The 21,943-nt window shown below is 45.3% G+C and overlaps 1 protein-coding gene across 2 annotated transcripts in view; it reads right to left on the bottom strand.

The window, feature by feature from the left end:
* Positions 1-21,943, bottom strand: part of zbbx (zinc finger, B-box domain containing) — a 124,902-nt gene that overhangs the window by 39,779 nt on the left and 63,180 nt on the right. For both annotated transcript variants that reach the window (XM_071360045.1, XM_071360046.1), the window contains exons 14-16: positions 19,598-20,547; positions 14,988-15,244; positions 3,377-3,686 (exon numbers count right to left, since the gene is read on the bottom strand). In XM_071360045.1, the coding sequence (XP_071216146.1) occupies positions 3,377-3,686; positions 14,988-15,244; positions 19,598-20,547 (1,517 nt within the window). The remainder of the gene's footprint in view (positions 1-3,376; positions 3,687-14,987; positions 15,245-19,597; positions 20,548-21,943) is intronic.

Raw genomic sequence — 21,943 nt, 5'->3', positions numbered from 1 at the left:
GCACCCACCTGGTGTCCCAGGTATAAATCAGTCCCTGATTATTAATATCACCCACCTGGTGTCCCAGGTCTAAATCAGTCCCTGATTAGAGGGGAACCATCCACCTGGTGTCCCAGGTCTAAATCAGTCCCTGATTACAGGGGAATCACCCACCTGGTGTCCCAGGTCTAAATCAGTCCCTGATTACAGGGGAATCACACACCTGGTGTCCCAGGTCTAAATCAGTCCCTGATTACAGGGGAATCACACACCTGGTGTCCCAGGTCTAAATCAGTCCCTGATTACAGGGGAATCACCCACCTGGTGTACCAGGTCTAAATCAGTGTCCCAACACGAATGAGACTCCTCCTTCTGAGGAATGTTGGAATGTCTGAGACTTCCTGTTCTATGTGACAATGATGGAATGTCTGAGACTTCCTGTTCTATGTGACAATGATGGAATGTCTGAGACTTCCTGTTCTATGTGACAATGTTGGAATGTCTGAGACTTCCTGTTCTATGTGACAATGTTGGAATGTCTGAGACTTCCTGTTCTATGTGACAATGTTGGAATGTCTGAGACTTCCTGTTCTATGTGACAATGTTGGAATGTCTGAGACTTCCTGTTCTATGTGACAATGTTGGATTATACATTTCTGTCCAATAGAGAGCTATGTAATCCGACAACCTCAATGACCTCCAAATGCACTCCAAGCTTCCAGACGCAGGCATCCAACGAAAACAAACAATGGTACAAAAGTATGATGTTGTCATGATGGAAGTATGATGTCATGATGGAAGTATGATGTTGTCTTGATGGAAGTATGATGTTGTCATGATGGAAGTATGATGTTGTCATGATGGAAGTATGATGTTGTCATGATGGAAGTATGATGTTGTCTTGATGGAAGTATGATGTTGTCTTGATGGAAGTATGATGTTGTCTTGATGGAAGTATGATGTTGTCTTGATGGAAGTATGATGTTGTCATGATGGAAGTATGATGTTGTCTTGATGGAAGTATGATGTTGTCATGATGGCAGTATGATGTTGTCTTGATGGAAGTATGATGTTGTCTTGATGGAAGTATGATGTTGTCATGATGGAAGTATGATGTTGTCTTGATGGAAGTATGATGTTGTCATGATGGAAGTATGATGTTGTCTTGATGGAAGTATGATGTTGTCATGATGGAAGTATGATGTTGTCATGATGGAAGTATGATGTTGTCATGATGGAAGTATGATGTTGTCTTGATGGAAGTATGATGTTGTCATGATGGAAGTATGATGTTGTCTTGATGGAAGTATGATGTTGTCATGATGGAAGTATGATGTTGTCTTGATGGAAGTATGATGTTGCCATGATGGAAGTATGATGTTGTCTTGATGGAAGTATGATGTTGTCTTGATGGAAGTATGATGTTGCCATGATGGAAGTATGATGTTGTCTTGATGGAAGTATGATGTTGCCATGATGGAAGTATGATGTTGTCTTGATGGAAGTATGATGTTGCCATGATGGAAGTATGATGTTGTCTTGATGGAAGTATGATGTTGTCTTGATGGAAGTATGATGTTGTCATGATGGAAGTATGATGTTGTCATGATGGAAGTATGATGTTGTCATGATGGAAGTATGATGTTGTCTTGATGGAAGTATGATGTTGTCATGATGGAAGTATGATGTTGTCTTGATGGAAGTATGATGTTGTCATGATGGAAGTATGATGTTGTCTTGATGGAAGTATGATGTTGCCATGATGGAAGTATGATGTTGTCTTGATGGAAGTATGATGTTGTCTTGATGGAAGTATGATGTTGCCATGATGGAAGTATGATGTTGTCTTGATGGAAGTATGATGTTGCCATGATGGAAGTATGATGTTGTCTTGATGGAAGTATGATGTTGTCTTGATGGAAGTATGATGTTGTCATGATGGAAGTATGATGTTGTCATGATGGAAGTCATGATGGAAGTATGATGTTGTCTTGATGGAAGTATGATGTTGTCATGATGGAAGTATGATGTTGTCATGATGTAAGTATGATGTTGTCATGATGGAAGTATGATGTTGTCTTGATGGAAGTATGATGTTGTCATGATGGAAGTATGCTGTTGTCTTGATGGAAGTATGATGTTGTCATGATGGAAGTATGATGTTGTCATGATGAAAGTATGATGTTGTCATGATGGAAGTATGATGTTGTCATGATGGAAGTATGATGTTGTCATGATGGAAGTATGATGTTGTCATGATGGAAGTATGATGTTGTCATGATGGAAGTCATGATGTTGTCTTGATGGAATCGCCAAGCACCTTAATATCCTCTTCTTTCTCATATACAGCAACACAACAAGGCAGGGAACCTAAAGTACAGTGTCCCAACACCCATTCTGAATAGTAGACATTCAGTGTGTTTATATTCTGTGGCCATAACAGCTGGTTTTATAACAGCTCCTAGGATAGGAGTGTCAAAATGGACTGTTGACATTGACTGAGTACTCTGACTTATTGTGGCACGGAAGTGTCTCAATAGGTTGTCTCCTGCAACCTTTTCGATACTGCTATTGAGCAGGCTATACACTGATGACCGTGTATATACATTATCCTGGTGCTGACTCCTACATTGTGTGCATTGACTGAGTTTGTTTCTGTAGACTGAATTAAATGAATGTCCTCTAAACATGTGCTTTTCCCTTTGTTTTGAGTGAAGGGTAAATATGAGCCTGTAGAATAGTGAGAACGGTGTGTATAGTATAGTACAAAGCACTAGTTGACCAGACAGGAGAGAGGTCTGGACATTTACACACACAGAGAGAGACACACACACACACAGCGAGAGAGAGAGACACACACAGTGAGAGAGAGAGACACACACAGCGAGAGAGAGAGAGAGAGAGAGAGAGAGAGAGAGAGAGAGAGAGAGAGAGAGAGAGAGAGAGAGAGAGAGAGAGAGAGAGAGAGAGAGAGAGAGAGAGAGAGAGAGAGAGAGAGAGAGAGAGAGAGAGAGAGAGAGAGAGAGAGAGAGAGAGAAAGAGAGAGAGAGACACACACACACACAGAGACACAAAAACTCCCGTCAGACTCTCCACTGTTAGAGCCATGTTGTATCTGGGTCTCATTTCCAACATAGTCCTTTGAGGTTCCAACTCATTTCATCTCTCTGAGAAGCTGTGGGTTTCTACATGTTGGTTTTAAATCCCATTATAAACTCTCTGTGATGTGAATAACAGTTTGAAATGGGAATAAACCTCCAGGTAACGTTGGACACAGAGGAAATCTTTCAATCTAATCTCTACAACAAAAGAGCTTCAGCGCTTTCTACTGTAATTATGAGGAAACATGACTCTAAGAAATAGACACACACACACACACACACACACAAATACACACCTGTTGTGAGTGTGTGTGCGCTGTCCTGTGTGTCTGGGTGAGAATGTGTGGGACGTGGGCTGGGCTGTGGAGAACCAAGGTCCACCAGGCCCAGGATGAGGAAGCCCTCCAGGCCACAGAAGCTCAGCTCCTGGGACGGCTCTCTCTGGGCCAGGGCACGCAGCTCCTGGGACGGCTCTCTCCGGGCCAGGGCACGCAGCTCCTGGGACGGCTCTCTCTGGGCCAGGGCACGCAGCTCCTGGGACGGCTCTCTCTGGGCCAGGGCACGCAGCTCCTGGGACGGCTCTCTCTGGGCCAGGGCACGCAGCTCCTGGGAGAGACAGGACAGAGGAAATTAATGGGTTAGTTCCAGGGTTGGGGTCAATTCTATCTCAACTCAGCAAATTCAAGAAATTAAATTGAAATTCAATATCTATTTAACCTTTATTAAGCCAGGTATGTCACTGGAAAGATAATGTATTTTACCATAATGACTAAATAAATTAATATGAATTAGGCATTAACCGTTATGAGAGAGGGTGAGTGATGGGGTGAGGGAGAGAGAGAGAGAGAAACCATCTGACCACACTAAGAGAGGAGATGCTGGAGAGAAAGAGAACAGAGGACAGGCTGCAGGAGAGAAAGAGAACAGAGGACAGGCTGCAGGAGAGAAAGAGAACAGAGGACAGACTGCAGGAGAGAAAGAGAACAGAGGACAGGCTGCAGGAGAGAAAGAGAACAGAGGACAGGCTGCAGGAGAGAAAGAGAACAGAGGACAGGCTGCAGGAGAGAAAGAGAACAGAGGACAGACTGCAGGAGCAGCAAGATCACCACTCTATGACCTGCCCTCACACAGCAGAGGAGCCACCTCAACCAGCCAGACCTCCCCAACCCAGAGAACAGCCTCCCACTGACACCGGCACAGACCAGCCACTCCCCAGCTCCAACAACCACCAGCCCCCCCTCTGCCCCCTCCAGTCCAGAAGAAACACTGGCTAACATAGTCCTGTTGATGGACTCAAATGGGAAGTTTGTTCAGGAGAAGAAACGTTTCCCTAGACACAAAAGGAGAAAGGTGTGGTGCCCAACAACGCAGAGTGCCATGGAGCTGCTTGATAAGGCCCAGCTCAGGTCACCAAGCCACATAATCAAACACACCAGAAGCAACGACCTGCGTGCTCAGCAGGAGAGGGTGGCGACTTCACTACGGGGAGTGATTGAGAAGGCCTCCGCAATCTTCCCCAACTCAAGAATCGTGGTTGCCAAGACTCTCAAGGACATTTAAACCGCAGCCCGACCTCTCCACCCAGGAACAGCGGAGCAATCTCCACCCCGCCGACATCACCGAGACAACATCCCGGACCAGCACCCTGGACCCCCCAGCCACGACCACAGCACCACCAACCTCAATGCCCACCACAGCCAGCGCAGCACAGACCACCCCAGCCCAGCTTCAGAGCCACCCAGACGAGGCCTCCCACCCCCCTGCCCCCCACCGCAGACCCACACCTGAAGGAGCCACAGCCCAGCAGGCAGAGCTACGCACAGTCTGAGAGAGGAGCAACTGGCCCAGCCCCCACCAACCAAATGAATGGCATTAAACACATGCTGAGTCTACTATGCTCACATGTGATAGGCCATTAAACACATGCTGAGTCTACTATGCTCGCATGTGATAGGCCATTAAACACATGCTAAGTCTACTATGCTCGCATGTGATAGGCCATTAAACACATGCAGAGTCTACTATGCTCACATGTGATAGGCCATTAAACACATGCAGAGTCTACTATGCTCGCATGTGATAGGCCATTAAACACATGCTAAGTCTACTATGCTCGCATGTGATTGGCCATTAAACACATGCTGAGTCTACTATGCTCACATGTGATAGGCCATTAAACACATGCAGAGTCTACTATGCTCGCATGTGATAGGCCATTAAACACATGCTGAGTCTACTATGCTCACATGTGATAGGCCATTAAACACATGCAGAGTCTACTATGCTCGCATGTGATAGGCCATTAAACACATGCTGAGTCTACTATGCTCACATGTGATAGGCCATTAAACACATGCAGAGTCTACTATGCTCGCATGTGATAGGCCATTAAACACATGCTGAGTCTACTATGCTCACATGTGATAGGCCATTAAACACATGCAGAGTCTACTATGCTCGCATGTGATAGGCCATTAAACACATGCTGAGTCTACTATGCTCACATGTGATTGGCCATTAAACACATGCAGAGTCTACTATGCTCGCATGTGATAGGCCATTAAACACATGCAGAGTCTACTATGCTCACATGTGATAGGCCATTAAACACATGCAGAGTCTACTATGCTCGCATGTGATAGGCCATTAAACACATGCAGAGTCTACTATGCTCACATGTGATAGGCCATTAAACACATGCAGAGTCTACTATGCTCACATGTGATAGGCCATTAAACACATGCAGAGTCTACTATGCTCACATGTGATTGGCCATTAAACACATGCTGAGTCTACTATGCTTGCATGTGATAGGCCATTAAACACATGCTGAGTCTACTATGCTCACATGTGATAGGCCATTAAACACATGCAGAGTCTACTATGCTCGCATGTGATAGGCCATTAAACACATGCTGAGTCTATTATGCTCACATGTGATAGGCCATTAAACACATGCTGAGTCTACTATGCTCGCATGTGATAGGCCATTAAACACATGCTAAGTCTACTATGCTCGCATGTGATAGGCCATTAAACACATGCAGAGTCTACTATGCTCACATGTGATAGGCCATTAAACACATGCAGAGTCTACTATGCTCGCATGTGATAGGCCATTAAACACATGCTAAGTCTACTATGCTCGCATGTGATTGGCCATTAAACACATGCTGAGTCTACTATGCTCACATGTGATAGGCCATTAAACACATGCAGAGTCTACTATGCTCGCATGTGATAGGCCATTAAACACATGCTGAGTCTACTATGCTCACATGTGATAGGCCATTAAACACATGCAGAGTCTACTATGCTCGCATGTGATAGGCCATTAAACACATGCTGAGTCTACTATGCTCACATGTGATAGGCCATTAAACACATGCAGAGTCTACTATGCTCGCATGTGATAGGCCATTAAACACATGCTGAGTCTACTATGCTCACATGTGATTGGCCATTAAACACATGCAGAGTCTACTATGCTCGCATGTGATAGGCCATTAAACACATGCAGAGTCTACTATGCTCACATGTGATAGGCCATTAAACACATGCAGAGTCTACTATGCTCGCATGTGATAGGCCATTAAACACATGCAGAGTCTACTATGCTCACATGTGATAGGCCATTAAACACATGCAGAGTCTACTATGCTCACATGTGATAGGCCATTAAACACATGCAGAGTCTACTATGCTCACATGTGATTGGCCATTAAACACATGCTGAGTCTACTATGCTTGCATGTGATAGGCCATTAAACACATGCTGAGTCTACTATGCTCACATGTGATAGGCCATTAAACACATGCAGAGTCTACTATGCTCGCATGTGATAGGCCATTAAACACATGCAGAGTCTACTATGCTCACATGTGATAGGCCATTAAACACATGCTGAGTCTACTATGCTCACATGTGATAGGCCATTAAACACATGCAGAGTCTACTATGCTCGCATGTGATAGGCCATTAAACACATGCTGAGTCTATTATGCTCACATGTGATAGGCCATTAAACACATGCTGAGTCTACTATGCTCGCATGTGATAGGCCATTAAACACATGCTGAGTCTACTATGCTCACATGTGATAGGCCATTAAACACATGCAGAGTCTACTATGCTCACATGTGATAGGCCATTAAACACATGTGATAGGCCGAGGGTCATGGATGCTCACATATGATAGGCCGAGGGTCATGGATGCTCACATGTGATAGGCCGAGGGTCATGGATGCTCACATGTGATAGGCCGAGGGTCATGGTAAGATGAGCACACGAACTCCACCATCCTCACACTACATCCACCCACGTGGCATGACACAAATGCTATCTTAAATGATAAACAAATCACATTTGCATAATAAGAGTTTACTTTAACTGAAAAATCCTATTTTAATAGTTCTGGCTTGGATTGTTAGTGTTTGTCTCATTTTGAAAGGTAAAGAAAAGAAAAGAAAAGAAGTTCTGAAATCTTTTTACGTTGCATGTTGGAATTGACAAGGATTGAAGTCCTCTGCTTTTGGCCTAAAGAGCAGAAACCCAGACTTCCTGAAAGAAATGGATGATGTTGATATTGTAGTACTACAGGAAACATGGTGCAGAGGTGATGTTTCCACTGACTGTCCACTAGGTTATAGGGAGATAATCATACCATCCACTAAATTAAAAGGAATCAAACAGGGCAGAGACTCAGGGGGAATGCTAATATGGTATAAATCTGAACTAATTAATTCAATCGAATTGATCAAAACAGGAGAATTCTTGATCTGGTTAAAAATCAACAAAGAGGCTATCTTGACAGATAAAAACGTCTTCCTCTGTGCCACATACATTCCCCCCTCAGAGTCACCCTACTTCAACGAAGAGAGCTTCTCCATTCTAGAGGGGGAGATTAGTCACTTTCAGGCCCAAGGCAACGTACTGGTCTGTGGAGACCTGAATGCTAGAACAGCAGAAGAACAAGACACTATTAACAGTCATGAGGATAAACGCCTACCAGGAAGCAATAACCTTTCCCTCCCCACATACCCCACCAGAAACAACTGTGACAAAGTGAAAAACAAAAACGGAGTACAGCTCGTGAAGCTCTGTCGAACACTGGGTCTGTACATAGTCAATGGCAGGCTGAGAGGAGACTCCTTTGGTAGGTACACCTACAGCTCATCCCTTGGCAGCAGCACTGTAGACTACTTCCTCACCGACCTAAACCCAGAGTCTCTCAGAGCCTTCACAGTCAGCCCACTAACACCTCTCTCAGACCACAGTAAAATCACAGTGTATCTGAGAAGAGCAGAACCCAACCATGAAGCATCACGGCCCAATAAATGACATGGTACTAAACAAGCCTATAGATGGAGTGCAAACAGTACAGACATCTACCAAAAAGCAATTAGTAGCCAAAAAATACAATCTCTCCTGGACAACTTTTTAGCCTTAACATTCTCCTTCAGCAATGAAGGTGTACATTTGGCCGTTAGGAACATAAACTTTATATTTGACAAATTAGCCTCCTTGGCTAATCTAAAGAAGCATAAGAGCAAACCAAAAATAACAGATAATGAAAAATGGTTTGATAATGATTGCAAAAATCTAAGAAAGTCATTGAGAAATATATCTAATCAAAAACACAGAGAACCAGACAACAAAAACATACGCCTTCAATATGGGGAAACACTGAAGCAATACAAACGCACCCTAAGAACAAAAAAGGAACAGCACATTAGAAATCAGCTGGATGGAATTGAGGAATCCATAGAATCAAACCACTTCTGGGAGAATTGGAATAAATTAAACAAACCTCATCATGAGGAATTGGCTATCCAAAATGGGGATATGTGGAGAAATCACTTTGCAAACCTCAACAGCAATATAACAAAGAGCCCAGAACAAAAATATATACAAGAAAAATTACAAATCCTTGAATTAGCAGTCAAAGACTATCAGAATCCTGTGGATACCCCAATTACAGAAGAAGAATTATTGGAAAAACTATGCAATCTCCAACCCAAAAAGGCCTGTGGTGCTGATGGTATTTTAAATGAAATGATCAAATATACAGACCACAAATTCAAATTGGCTATACTCAAACTCTTCAACATTATCCTCACTGCAGGTATTTTCCCCGATATTTGGAACCAGGGATTGATCACACCAATCTATAAAAATTGAGACAAATTTGACCCAAATAATTACAGAGGAATTTGCGTTAACAGCAACTTGGGGAAAATTCTCTGCAGTATTATAAATAGCAGACTACATCATTTCCTTGACGAACACAACGTCCTGAGCAGAAGCCAGATTGGATTTCTAAAAAATTATCGTACAACAGACCACATTTACACCCTCCACACTCTAATTGATAAACAAGTTAACCAAAACAAAGGCAAAATCTACTCGTGTTTTGTAGATTTCAAGAAAGCATTTGATTCAATTTGGCACGAAGGTCTTTTTTATAAACTAATAGAAAGTGGTATTGGAGGGAAAACATATGATTTTATTAAATCAATGTACACTAAAAACAAATGTGCGGTTAAAATTGGCAACAAGCAAACAGACTTCTTCTCTCAGGGGCGTGGAGTGAAACAGGGCTGCCCAATAAGTCCAACATTATTTAACATCTACATTAATGAATTGGCAAAATATTAGAAGAATCGGCAGCACCTGGTATCACCCTACACAACACTGAAATCAAGTGTCTGCTGTACGCAGATGACCTGGTGCTGCTGTCTCCCACTAAAGAGGGGTTACAGCAGCACCTAGATCGTCTTCACAGGTTCTGTCAGACCTGGGCTCTGACCGTTAACCTAAAAAAAAACAATATAATGATATTCCAAAAAAGGTCGGGAAATAAGGATGACAAATATAAATTCTATTTGGACACAGTTCTAATAGAACACACCAAAAACTACACATATCTAGGACTAAATATCAGCAACACAGGTAGCTTTCACATGGCTGTGAACGAGCTGAGAGACAAAGCAAGAAGAGCATTCTATGCCATTAAAAGGAACATAAAAATTGAAATTCCAATTAGAATCTGGCTCAAAATTTTTCAATCAGTTATAGAACCAATTGCTCTATATGGCAGTGAAGTATGGGGTCCACTCTCTAATAATGAATTTACCAAATGGGACAAACATCCAATTGAAATATTGCATGCAGAGTTTTGCAAGACTGTATTGCAAGTACAAAGAAAAACTCCAAATAACGCATGTAGGGCAGAATTGGGCCAATATCCCCTCCTCATTCGAATAGAAAAAAGAGCCATCAAATTTTACAACCATCTAAAAACAAGTGACCCCAAAACATTCCATCACACAGCTCTACAATGTCAAGAGATGAAACCAGAGAAGAGTCCCCTCAGCCAGCTGGTTCTGAGGCTCAGTTCACCAACCCAAACCAACCCCATAGAGCCTCGGGACAGCACTCAGAAAATCTGGCCCAACCAAATCATCACAAAACAAAAAGAAAAATATATAACCTATTGGAAAGACACCACAAAAAATCAAAGTAAACTTCAATGCTATTTGGCTCTAAACAGACAGTACATGGTGGCAGACGATCTGACCACTGTGACTGATAGAAAACTGAGGAAAACATTGACTAGGTACAGACTCAGTGAGCACAGTCTGGCTATAGAGACCGGTCGTCACAGACAAACCTGGCTGCCCAGGGAGGACAGGCTGTGCTCACTCTGCTCCAGGGGAGAGGTAGAGACAGAAGTGCATTTCCTACTACACTGTGACAAATACTCAGACCTAAGAGCATATTTCTTTCCCAAAATTATAACTCAATACAAAGAATTTGAAACTATAAAAGATGAAGAAAAAATCAAATATTTATTGGTTGAAAAGCCAAAATGTGCAGTTTTGGCAGCCAAATATGTGTCCTCCTGCCACAACCTGAGGGACAGCCAGTGAAAAATGCAAAGTAATGTTGATAATATTTCCCATTTAGCTTAGTTTTGTTTTGTCTTTCGTACCAGGTCATATGTCTTCTCAAGTCATGTTGACACTGGTCTACTACCATTGATTTAATGTATTGTTGTTCTGATTAATATTGTTGTTGTAGCTGTTATTAATGGTAATCCCATGTCCACTACTACTATTATTATTGCTGTTAGTCCCACCATTTATTTATATATAAATATATATATATTTTGTGTATATATATACATATATATTTTATTTAAATTTTTCGATATGTATACTTTGACAATGTAAGTAATAATAACTTGCCATGTCAATAAAGTCAATTGAATTGAATTGAATTGAATTGAGAGAGAGACAGACAGAGAGAGAGAGAGAAAGAGACAGAGAGAGAGAGACAGAGAGAGAGAGAGACAGAGAAAGACAGAGAGACAGAGAGAAAGAGACAGAGAGAGAGAGAGAGAGAGAGAGAGACAGAGAAAGACAGAGAGAGACAGAGAGAAAGAGACAGAGAGAGAGAGAGAGAGAGAGAAAGACAGAGAGACAGAGAGAAAGAGACAGAGAGAGAGAGAGAGAGAGAGACAGAGAAAGACAGAGAGAGACAGAGAGAAAGAGACAGAGAAAGACAGAGAGAGAGACAGAGAGAAAGAGACAGAGAAAGACAGAGAGAGACAGAGAGAGAGAGGCCTACTATATAGGAGGTAATTAATGTCTAGCAGGTCGAGGAACATGGTTCTCTGATTCAGGCACAATGGACAGAGATAACAGCCATCTCTGATCAGACAGTTCATTTCAGGTGATTAATAAACTGTTATTGTCCTCTTTTCTCTATTTCTATGTGGAAAAGATCACACCATTAGATAGCAGATAGGCCATGTAGGACTGATCAAATGACATCCTCCCTCTCTTTCTCTCTCTCTTCCTCTCTCTTTCTCTCTATTCTCCTTCCCTCCCCCTCTCTTTCTCTCTCTCTTCTCCCTTCCACTCTCTTTCTCACTATTCTCCCTCCCTCCCCCTCTCTTTCTCTCTCTCTTCTCCCTTCCTCTCTCTTTCTCTCTATTCTCCCTCCCTCCCCCTCTCTTTCTCTCTCTCTTCTTCCTCCCTCCCCCCCTCTTTCTCTCTCTCTTCTTCCTCTCTCCCTCTCTCTCTATTCTCCCTCCCTCCCCCCCTCTTTCTCTCTCTCTTCTTCCTCTCTCTCTCTTCTTCCTCTCTCCCTCTCTTTCTCTCTCTGTCTCTCTGTCTCTTTCTCTGTCTCTCTCTCTCTCTCTCTCTGTCTCTCTCTCTCTCTCTGTCTGTCTCTCTCTCCCGCTCTCTTTCTCTCTCTCTTCTCCCTCCCTCCCACTCTCTCTTCTCCCTCCCTCCCTCTCTCTCTTCTCCCTCCCTCCCTCTCTCTTTCTTCAATTCAATTCAATTCAATTAAATTTGCTTTATTGGCATGACATAACAATGTACATATTGCCAAAGTTTACTTTGGATATTTACAATATAAAAATAAAAATGAGAATCAAAATTGTCAACGGGACAACAGTAACAACAATAACCAAGTGTCAAAATAACCATACATTCAACAATAACAATAAACATACAGTAGAGTACATGTGCAGGTTGATTGGTCTGTCAGACACTGTCCCTCAACTTATGGCAGGCAGCAATGTAGTGCGCTGCCAACCCACAGCTCTCTGCGTCCTCCCCCAACAGGACTGGTAGCCTACTCTCATCAGAGAGGTCTGTATGAATGTCTGATGTTGTACAGCTTACTGGCCTGTGAATGTGGGTTTTTTCATGTCTCTTCTTTTCAGAAACAACGTCATTTGGCTGTGATCAGACAGCGGTGTTAGTGGCTTGACAGTTTCTCTCCCTCCCTCCCTCTCTCTTTCTCTCTCTCTCTCTCTCTTCTCCCTCCCTCCCACCCTCCCTCTCTCTCTCTTTCTCCCTCCCCCTCTCTCTCTCTCTTCTCCCTCCATCCCTCTCCCACCCTCTCTCTCTCTATTCTCCCTCCCTCCCTCTCTCTTCTCCCTCCCCCCTCCTCTCTCTCTCTTCTCCCTCCCTCCCTCTATCTCTCTTCTCCCTCCCTCCCTCTATCTCTCTTCTCCCTCCCTCTATCTGTCTTCTCCCTCCCTCTTTCTCTCTTTTTCCCTCTCTTCTCCCTCTCTTTTTCCCTCTCTTCTCCCTCTCTTCTCCCTCTCTTCTCCCTCCGTTTCTGACCAGGATGAGGATCTAACACAGCTCTTTGGTGTAGCAGTGATGTGGCTCAGCCCAGGGTTGATTGAAGGAAAGTAATTATTCTGATATGAAAGTCATCTAATTGATCAGGCCAGTAGTCATAATGGGCAGCAGGTCTATTGTGGAGTCAGGCAGGGTTGTCTCAATGTCTCTATTCTCAATGTCTCTATTCTCAATGTCTCTATTCTCAATGTCTCTAGACTCAATGTCTCTAGACTGAATGTCTCTAGACTGAATGTCTCTAGTCTCAATGTCTCTAGTCTCAATGTCTCTAGTCTCAATGTCTCTAGACTGAATGTCTCTAGACTGAATGTCTCTAGACTGAATGTCTCTAGTCCCAATGTCTCTATTCTCAATGTCTCTATTCTCAATGTCTCTAGACTGAATGTCTCTAGACTGAATGTCTCTAGACTGAATGTCTCTAGTCTCAATGTCTCTATTCTCAATGTCTCTAGACTGAATGTATCTAGTCTCAACGTCTCTAGACTGAATGTCTCTAGTCTCAATGTCTCTATTCTCAATGTCTCTAGTCTCAATGTCTCTATTCTCAATGTCTCTAGACTGAATGTCTCTAGTCTCAATGTCTCTATTCTCAATGTCTCTATTCTCAATGTCTCTATTCTCAATGTCTCTATTCTCAATGTCTCTATTCTCAATGTCTCTAGACTCAATGTCTCTAGACTCAATGTCTCTAGACTCAATGTCTCTAGACTGAATGTCTCTAGACTGAATGTCTCTAGTCTCAATGTCTCTAGTCTCAATGTCTCTAGTCTCAATGTCTCTAGACTGAATGTCTCTAGACTGAATGTCTCTAGTCTCAATGTCTCTAGACTGAATGTCTCTAGTCTCAATGTCTCTAGTCTCAATGTCTCTAGTCTCAATGTCTCTAGTCTCAATGTCTCTAGACTGAATGTCTCTAGTATCAATGTCTCTAGACTGAATGTCTCTAGACTGAATGTCTCTAGTCTCAATGTCTCTAGTCTCAATGTCTCTAGTCTCAATGTCTCTAGTCTCAATGTCTCTAGACTGAATGTCTCTAGACTGAATGTCTCTAGTCTCAATGTCTCTAGTCTCAATGTCTCTAGTCTCAATGTCTCTAGACTCAATGTCTCTAGACTCAATGTCTCTAGACTGAATGTCTCTAGACTGAATGTCTCTAGTCTCAATGTCTCTAGTCTCAATGTCTCTAGTCTCAATGTCTCTAGTCTCAATGTCTCTAGTCTCAATGTCTCTAGACTCAATGTCTCTAGACTCAATGTCTCTAGACTGAATGTCTCTAGACTGAATGTCTCTAGTCTCAATGTCTCTAGTCTCAATGTCTCTAGTCTCAATGTCTCTAGTCTCAATGCCTCTAGACTGAATGTCTCTAGACTGAATGTCTCTAGTCTCAATGTCTCTAGACTGAATGTCTCTAGACTGAATGTCTCTAGTGTCAATGTCTCTAGTCTCAATGTCTCTAGTCTCAATGTCTCTAGACTGAATGTCTCTAGTCTCAATGTCTCTAGTCTCAATGTCTCTAGTCTCAATGTCTCTAGTCTCAATGTCTCTAGACTGAATGTCTCTAGTCTCAATGTCTCTAGTCTCAATGTCTCTAGACTGAATGTCTCTAGTCTCAATGTCTCTCGTCTCAATGTCTCTCGTCTCAAAGTCTCTAGACTGAATGTCTCTAGTCTCAATGTCTCTAGTCTCAATGTGTCCAGTGTCATAATGTATCCATCTCTCCCTCTATAGAATCTAACTCACCATGGATGGTTCTGGGACCAGCTCTCCTGTCTCTGGTTCTGGGACCAGCTCTCCTGTCTCTGGTTCTGGGTCCAGGGCTGTTAGGAAGACAGGGGGACCCTCAAGGAGAAGGGTGGGGGAGAGGAAGGTAGAGCATCTGTGCTCTGCTCTACCCCTCCACTCCTCTAAACATCCATCCATCTTCATCTCCTCGTCTGAGGAGTCTTCTTCGCGGGGCGTCAGGCCCAGGCTGTCACTGGATGACTCCATGTCAAAATCTGCACAGGGAAATGAACATAAACATACCAGTATAAACAAATCACAATCTGTATGGGGAAAATAATCATAATAGGCAATCATTACTGACCTAAGGTCAGTATGCAGTATACCCTCTCTAAACACTCACCTCCTGAGGTACGTACGCAGTATACCCTCTCTAAACACTCACCTCCTGAGGTACGTACGCAGTATACCCTCTCTAAACACTCACCTCCTGAGGTACATACGCAGTATACCCTCTCTAAACACTCACCTCCTGAGGTACGTATGCAGTATACCCTCTCTAAACACTCACCTCCTGAGGTACGTACGCAGTATACCCTCTCTAAACACTCACCTCCTGAGGTACGTACGCAGTATACCCTCTCTAAACACTCACCTCCTGAGGTACGTACGCAGTATACCCTCTCTAAACACTCACCTCCTGAGGTACGTACGCAGTATACCCTCTCTAAACACTCACCTCCTGAGGTACGTATGCTGTGTACCCTCTCTAAACACTCACCTCCTGAGGTACGTATGCAGTATACCCTCTCTAAACACTCACCTCCTGAGGTACGTATGCAGTATACCCTCTCTAAACACTCACCTCCTGAGGTATGTATGCAGTATACCCTCTCTAAACACTGAGGTACGTATGCAGTATACCCTCTCTAAACACTGAGGTACGTACGCAGTATACCCTCTCTAAACCCTCACCTCCTGAGGTACGTACGCAGTATACTCTCTCTAAACACTCACCTCCTGAGGTACGTACGCAGTATACCCTCTCTAAACACTCACCTCCTGAGGTACGTACGCAGTATACCCTCTCTAAACATTCACCTCCTGAGGTACGTATGCAGTATACCCTCTCTAAACACTCCCCTCCTGAGGTACGTACGCAGTATACCCTCTCTAAACACTCACCTCCTGAGGTACGTACGCAGTATACCCTCTCTAAACACTCACCTCCTGAGGTATGTATGCAGTATACCCTCTCTAAACACTCACCTCCTGAGGTACGTACGCAGTATACCCTCTCTAAACACTCACCTCCTGAGGTACGTACGCAGTATACCCTCTCTAAACACTGAGGTACGTATGCAGTATACCCTCTCTAAACACTCACCTCCTGAGGTACGTACGCAGTATACCCTCTCTAAACACTCAACTCCTGAGGTACGTACGCAGTATACCCTCTCTAAACACTCACCTCCTGAGGTATGTATGCAGTATACCCTCTCTAAACACTGAGGTACGTACGCAGTATACCCTCTCTAAACACTCACCTCCTGAGGTACGTATGCAGTATACCCTCTCTAAACACACACCTACTGAGGTACGTACGCAGTATACCCTCTCTAAACACTTCCCTCCTGAGGTACGTACGCAGTATACCCTCTCTAAACACTTCCCTCCTGAGGTACGTATGCAGTATACCCTCTCTAAACACTGAGGTACGTATGCAGTATACCCTCTCTAAACACTCACCTACTGAGGTACGTACGCAGTATACCCTCTCTAAACACTCCCCTCCTGAGGTACGTATGCAGTATACCCTCTCTAAACACTGAGGTACGTACGCAGTATACCCTCTCTAAACACTCCCCTCCTGAGGTACGTATGCAGTATACCCTCTCTAAACACTGAGGTACGTACGCAGTATACCCTCTCTAAACACTCCCCTCCTGAGGTACGTATGCAGTATACCCTCTCCAAACACTGAGGTACGTATGCAGTATACCCTCTCTAAACACTGAGGTACGTACGCAGTATACCCTCTCTAAACACTGAGGTACGTATGCAGTATACCCTCTCTAAACACTGAGGTACGTATGCAGTATACCCTCTCTAAACACTGAGGTACGTATGCAGGCCACCCTCTACGCAGTGGCCTGGGGCTGTTATGAATGTATCCATTAAAACAGAATATGACGATATCTGGAGAAACTTAAGAAATAATGTAAAATGTAGAGTTCTGGTGAATTGGGACCGGGTTAGAGAGGTATTGTTCTGGTGAATTGGGACCGGGTTAGAGAGGTAGTGTTCTGGTGAATTGGGACCGGTGTAGAGAGGTAGTGTTCTGGTGAATTGGGACCGGTGTAGAGAGGTATTGTTCTGGTGAATTGGGACCGGTGTAGAGAGGTATTGTTCTGGTGAATTGGGACCGGTGTAGAGAGGTAGTGTTCTGGTGAATTGGGACCGGTGTAGAGAGGTATTGTTCTGGTGAATTGGGACCGGTGTAGAGAGGTATTGTTCTGGTGAATTGGGACCGGTGTAGAGAGGTATTGTTCTGGTGAATTGGGACCGGTGTAGAGAGGTATTGTTCTGGTGAATTGGGACCGGTGTAGAGAGGTAGGGTTCTGGTGAATTTGGACCGGTGTAGAGAGGTAGGGTTCTGGTGAATTTGGACCGGAGTAGAGAGGTAGGGTTCTGGTGAATTTGGACCGGTGTAGAGAGGTAGGGTTCTGGTGAATTTGGACCGGTGTAGAGAGGTAGGGTTCTGGTGAATTTGGACCGGTGTAGAGAGGTAGGGTTCTGGTGAATTTGGACCGGTGTAGAGAGGTAGGGTTCTGGTGAATTTGGACCGGTGTAGAGAGGTAGGGTTCTGGTGAATTTGGACCGGTGTAGAGAGGTAGGGTTCTGGTGTATTTGGACCGGTGTAGAGAGGTAGGGTTCTGGTGAATTTGGACCGGTGTAGAGAGGTAGTGTTCTGGTGAATTTGGACCGGTGTAGAGAGGTAGGGTTCTGGTGAATTGGGACCGGTGTAGAGAGGTAGGGTTCTGGTGAATTGGGACCGGTGTAGAGAGGTAGGGTTCTGGTGAATTGGGACCGGTGTAGAGAGGTAGGGTTCTGGTGAATTGGGACCGGTGTAGAGAGGTAGGGTTCTGGTGAATTGGGACCGGTGTAGAGAGGTAGGGTTCTGGTGAATTTGGACCGGTGTAGAGAGGTAGGGTTCTGGTGAATTGGGACCGGTGTAGAGAGGTAGGGTTCTGGTGAATTTGGACCGGTGTAGAGAGGTAGTGTTCTGGTGAATTGGGACCGGTGTAGAGAGGTAGGGTTCTGGTGAATTTGGACCGGTGTAGAGAGGTAGGGTTCTGGTGAATTTGGACCGGTGTAGAGAGGTAGGGTTCTGGTGAATTTGGACCGGTGTAGAGAGGTAGGGTTCTGGTGAATTTGGACCGGTGTAGAGAGGTAGTGTTCTGGTGAATTTGGACCGGTGTAGAGAGGTAGGGTTCTGGTGAATTGGGACCGGTGTAGAGAGGTAGGGTTCTGGTGAATTGGGACCGGTGTAGAGAGGTAGGGTTCTGGTGAATTGGGACCGGTGTAGAGAGGTAGGGTTCTGGTGAATTGGGACCGGTGTAGAGAGGTAGGGTTCTGGTGAATTTGGACCGGTGTAGAGAGGTAGGGTTCTGGTGAATTTGGACCGGTGTAGAGAGGTAGGGTTCTGGGGAATTGGGACCGGTGTAGAGAGGTAGGGTTCTGGTGAATTTGGACCGGTGTAGAGAGGTAGTGTTCTGGTGAATTGGGACCGGTGTAGAGAGGTAGGGTTCTGGTGAATTTGGACCGGTGTAGAGAGGTAGGGTTCTGGTGAATTTGGACCGGTGTAGAGAGGTAGTGTTCTGGTGAATTTGGACCGGTGTAGAGAGGTAGTGTTCTGGTGAATTTGGACCGATGTAGAGAGGTAGGGTTCTGGTGAATTTGGACCGGTGTAGAGAGGTAGGGTTCTGGTGAATTTGGACCGGTGTAGAGAGGTAGGGTTCTGGTGAATTTGGACCGGTGTAGAGAGGTAGGGTTCTGGTGAATTTGGACCGGTGTAGAGAGGTAGTGTTCTGGTGAATTTGGACCGGTGTAGAGAGGTAGTGTTCTGGTGAATTTGGACCGATGTAGAGAGGTAGGGTTCTGGTGAATTTGGACCGGTGTAGAGAGGTAGGGTTCTGGTGAATTTGTACCGGTGTAGAGAGGTAGGGTTCTGGTGAATTTGGACCGGTGTAGAGAGGTAGGGTTCTGGTGAATTTGGACCGGTGTAGAGAGGTAATGTTTGTAAAGGAGAGCGAGGCCATGGCTCCTCACCAAGCCGCTCTGTTTCTGCCCCATCAGGGCCTAATGCATTAGTAATGGCTGTGTGTCCTAGGGGCCTTTCCTCACGGTGTAATTACCATCCTGCCTGTTATATTACTATGTCAGCTATTTACTTAAAACCTTAATCGATATAAAAAAATAAAGAACACTTTTTATGGCTGAAGCTAAATTGTCTCTGACAGCCGAGGAGAACAACAGCCATTACTGCCTCACACAGAAACACTACATATAGTCTCCAAATATCCTGCTGATCTGACTCAGTCACACACACACACACACACATTTACCTGTTGCAGGCATCCTGGGAAAGAGGGCCGGACTGTGTGACTTTCTGATCCCTGACCCTGAGAGCACCCGTGGTGTCTGCTGGGAGATGTAGTTTGTCAGTGTGTCAGAGGAGTGTGGTGGTGGATCACTCATCAGGGAAAGAGAAGGAGAGGGGTGGGATGACATGGCGTACTGGGGTTCCTCTTGTGATGGAATCGACACGTTCCTCGAGGACAGAGCATCTGGCGGTGATGGTGTTGATGGCCACATGGTGGATAACGGTTTTGGAGGTGACCTGTAGGACACAGGGCTTCCTGGTGACACGGTAGAGAGAGGGTTCCTGGGTGACTTGGTATTTTGTGACCTGCTGGATAATTGTTTCCTAGGTGACTGAGAGTATGGCAAGGTGGACGATAAGGGTTCTGATGGTGACGGCGATGACCGAGACTTCAGGGAGAGAGGTTCTGGAGGTGACAACCTGTCAGGCAGGTGTTTGGGAGGTGAAGGGGGGTAAATAAATCTGGAGGCCCGGGGAGGTAACAGAGGTGACTCTGGCTCTGTGAGGCTCGAAGGTGAGAGAGTGAATGTGGACCTGAGGGAATGGAGAGAGGGTGGAGAGGGAGACAGAGAGGATAAGAGGTCTGGGTTGGGCGTGGAGGGAGAAGGCCTGGGGGATGACGGGTCTAGGGTTGCCTGATGGAGGTTGAAAGAGCGGTCAGTTCGTGTTGACCTGGCTGGTGTCTTGGTTGACGACCCAGGGGTCTTTGGTCCTTTGGGCTGTGGTGACCCAGTGGTGGACCTTGGTGGCCGTACACTAGTGTGGTCAGGTTGTGGTATCTGAGTGGTCCCCACGTTAGAGACCAACGGAGGGCGAGGTGACCAGGTCACTGGAGACCCAGACAACATGGCTCCCTGGGACAATGCATTGTGGGACAGGTTAGGACCTCCAATTACATTGACTTCCTCATGCCTGTGATAGATAGATAGATAGATAGATAGATAGATAGATAGATAGATAGATAGATAGATAGATAGAGATAGAGAGATAGAGAGAGAGAGAGAGAGAGAGAGAGAGAGAGAGAGAGAGAGAGAGAGAGAGAGAGAGATTCAACCATCCATAAATCAATGCAACAGTCATGGACCTCTTTTCTCAACACCCAGCCCTCCTCTATCCACAGTGTTCCCTCTCTAAACACCCAGCCCTCCTCTATCCACAGTGTTCCCTCTCTCAACACCCAGCCCTCCTCTATCCACAGTGTTCCCTCTCTCAACACCCAGCCCTCCTCTATCCACAGTGTTCCCTCTCTAAACACCCAGCCCTCCTCTAGCCACAGTGTTCCCTCTCTAAACACCCAGCCCTCCTCTATCCACAGTGTTCCCTCTCTCAACACCCAGCCCTCCTCTATCCACAGTGTTCCCTCTCTAAACACCCAGCCCTCCTCTATCCACAGAGTTCCCTCTAAACACCCAGCCCTCCTCTATCCACAGTGTTCCCTCTCTCAACACCCAGCCCTCCTCTATCCACAGTGTTCCCTCTCTAAACACCCAGCCCTCCTCTATCCACAGTGTTCCCTCTCTAAACACCCAGCCCTCCTCTATCCACAGTGTTCCCTCTCTCAACACCCAGCCCTCCTCTATCCACAGTGTTCCCTCTCTCAACACCCAGCCCTCCTCTATCCACAGTGTTCCCTCTCTCAACACCCAGCCCTCCTCTATCCACAGTGTTCCCTCTCTCAACACCCAGCCCTCCTCTAGCCACAGTGTTCCCTCTCTAAACACCCAGCCCTCCTCTATCCACAGTGTTCCCTCTCTCAACACCCAGCCCTCCTCTATCCACAGTGTTCCCTCTCTAAACACCCAGCCCTCCTCTATCCACAGTGTTCCCTCTCTCAACACCCAGCCCTCCTCTATCCACAGTGTTCCCTCTCTCAACACCCAGCCCTCCTCTATCCACAGTGTTCCCTCTCTCAACACCCAGCCCTCCTCTATCCACAGTGTTCCCTCCCTCAACACCCAGCCCTCCTCTATCCACAGTGTTCCCTCTCTAAACACCCAGCCCTCCACTATCCACAGTGTTCCCTCTAAACACCCAGCCCTCCTCTATCCACAGTGTTCCCTCTCTCAACACCCAGCCCTCCTCTATCCACAGTGTTCCCTCTAAACACCCAGCCCTCCTCTATCCACAGTGTTCCCTCTCTCAACACCCAGCCCTCCTCTATCCACAGTGTTCCCTCTCTAAACACCCAGCCCTCCTCTATCCACAGTGTTCCCTCTCTAAACACCCAGCCCTCCTCTATCCACAGTGTTCCCTCTCTCAACACCCAGCCCTCCTCTATCCACAGTGTTCCCTCTCTCAACACCCAGCC

Source organism: Salvelinus alpinus, chromosome 22, assembly GCF_045679555.1.
Source record: "Salvelinus alpinus chromosome 22, SLU_Salpinus.1, whole genome shotgun sequence".
NCBI lineage: Eukaryota > Metazoa > Chordata > Actinopteri > Salmoniformes > Salmonidae > Salvelinus > Salvelinus alpinus.
The sequence above is the reverse complement of the archived record's forward strand: the minus strand, read 5'-3'. Positions and strand labels throughout refer to the sequence as shown.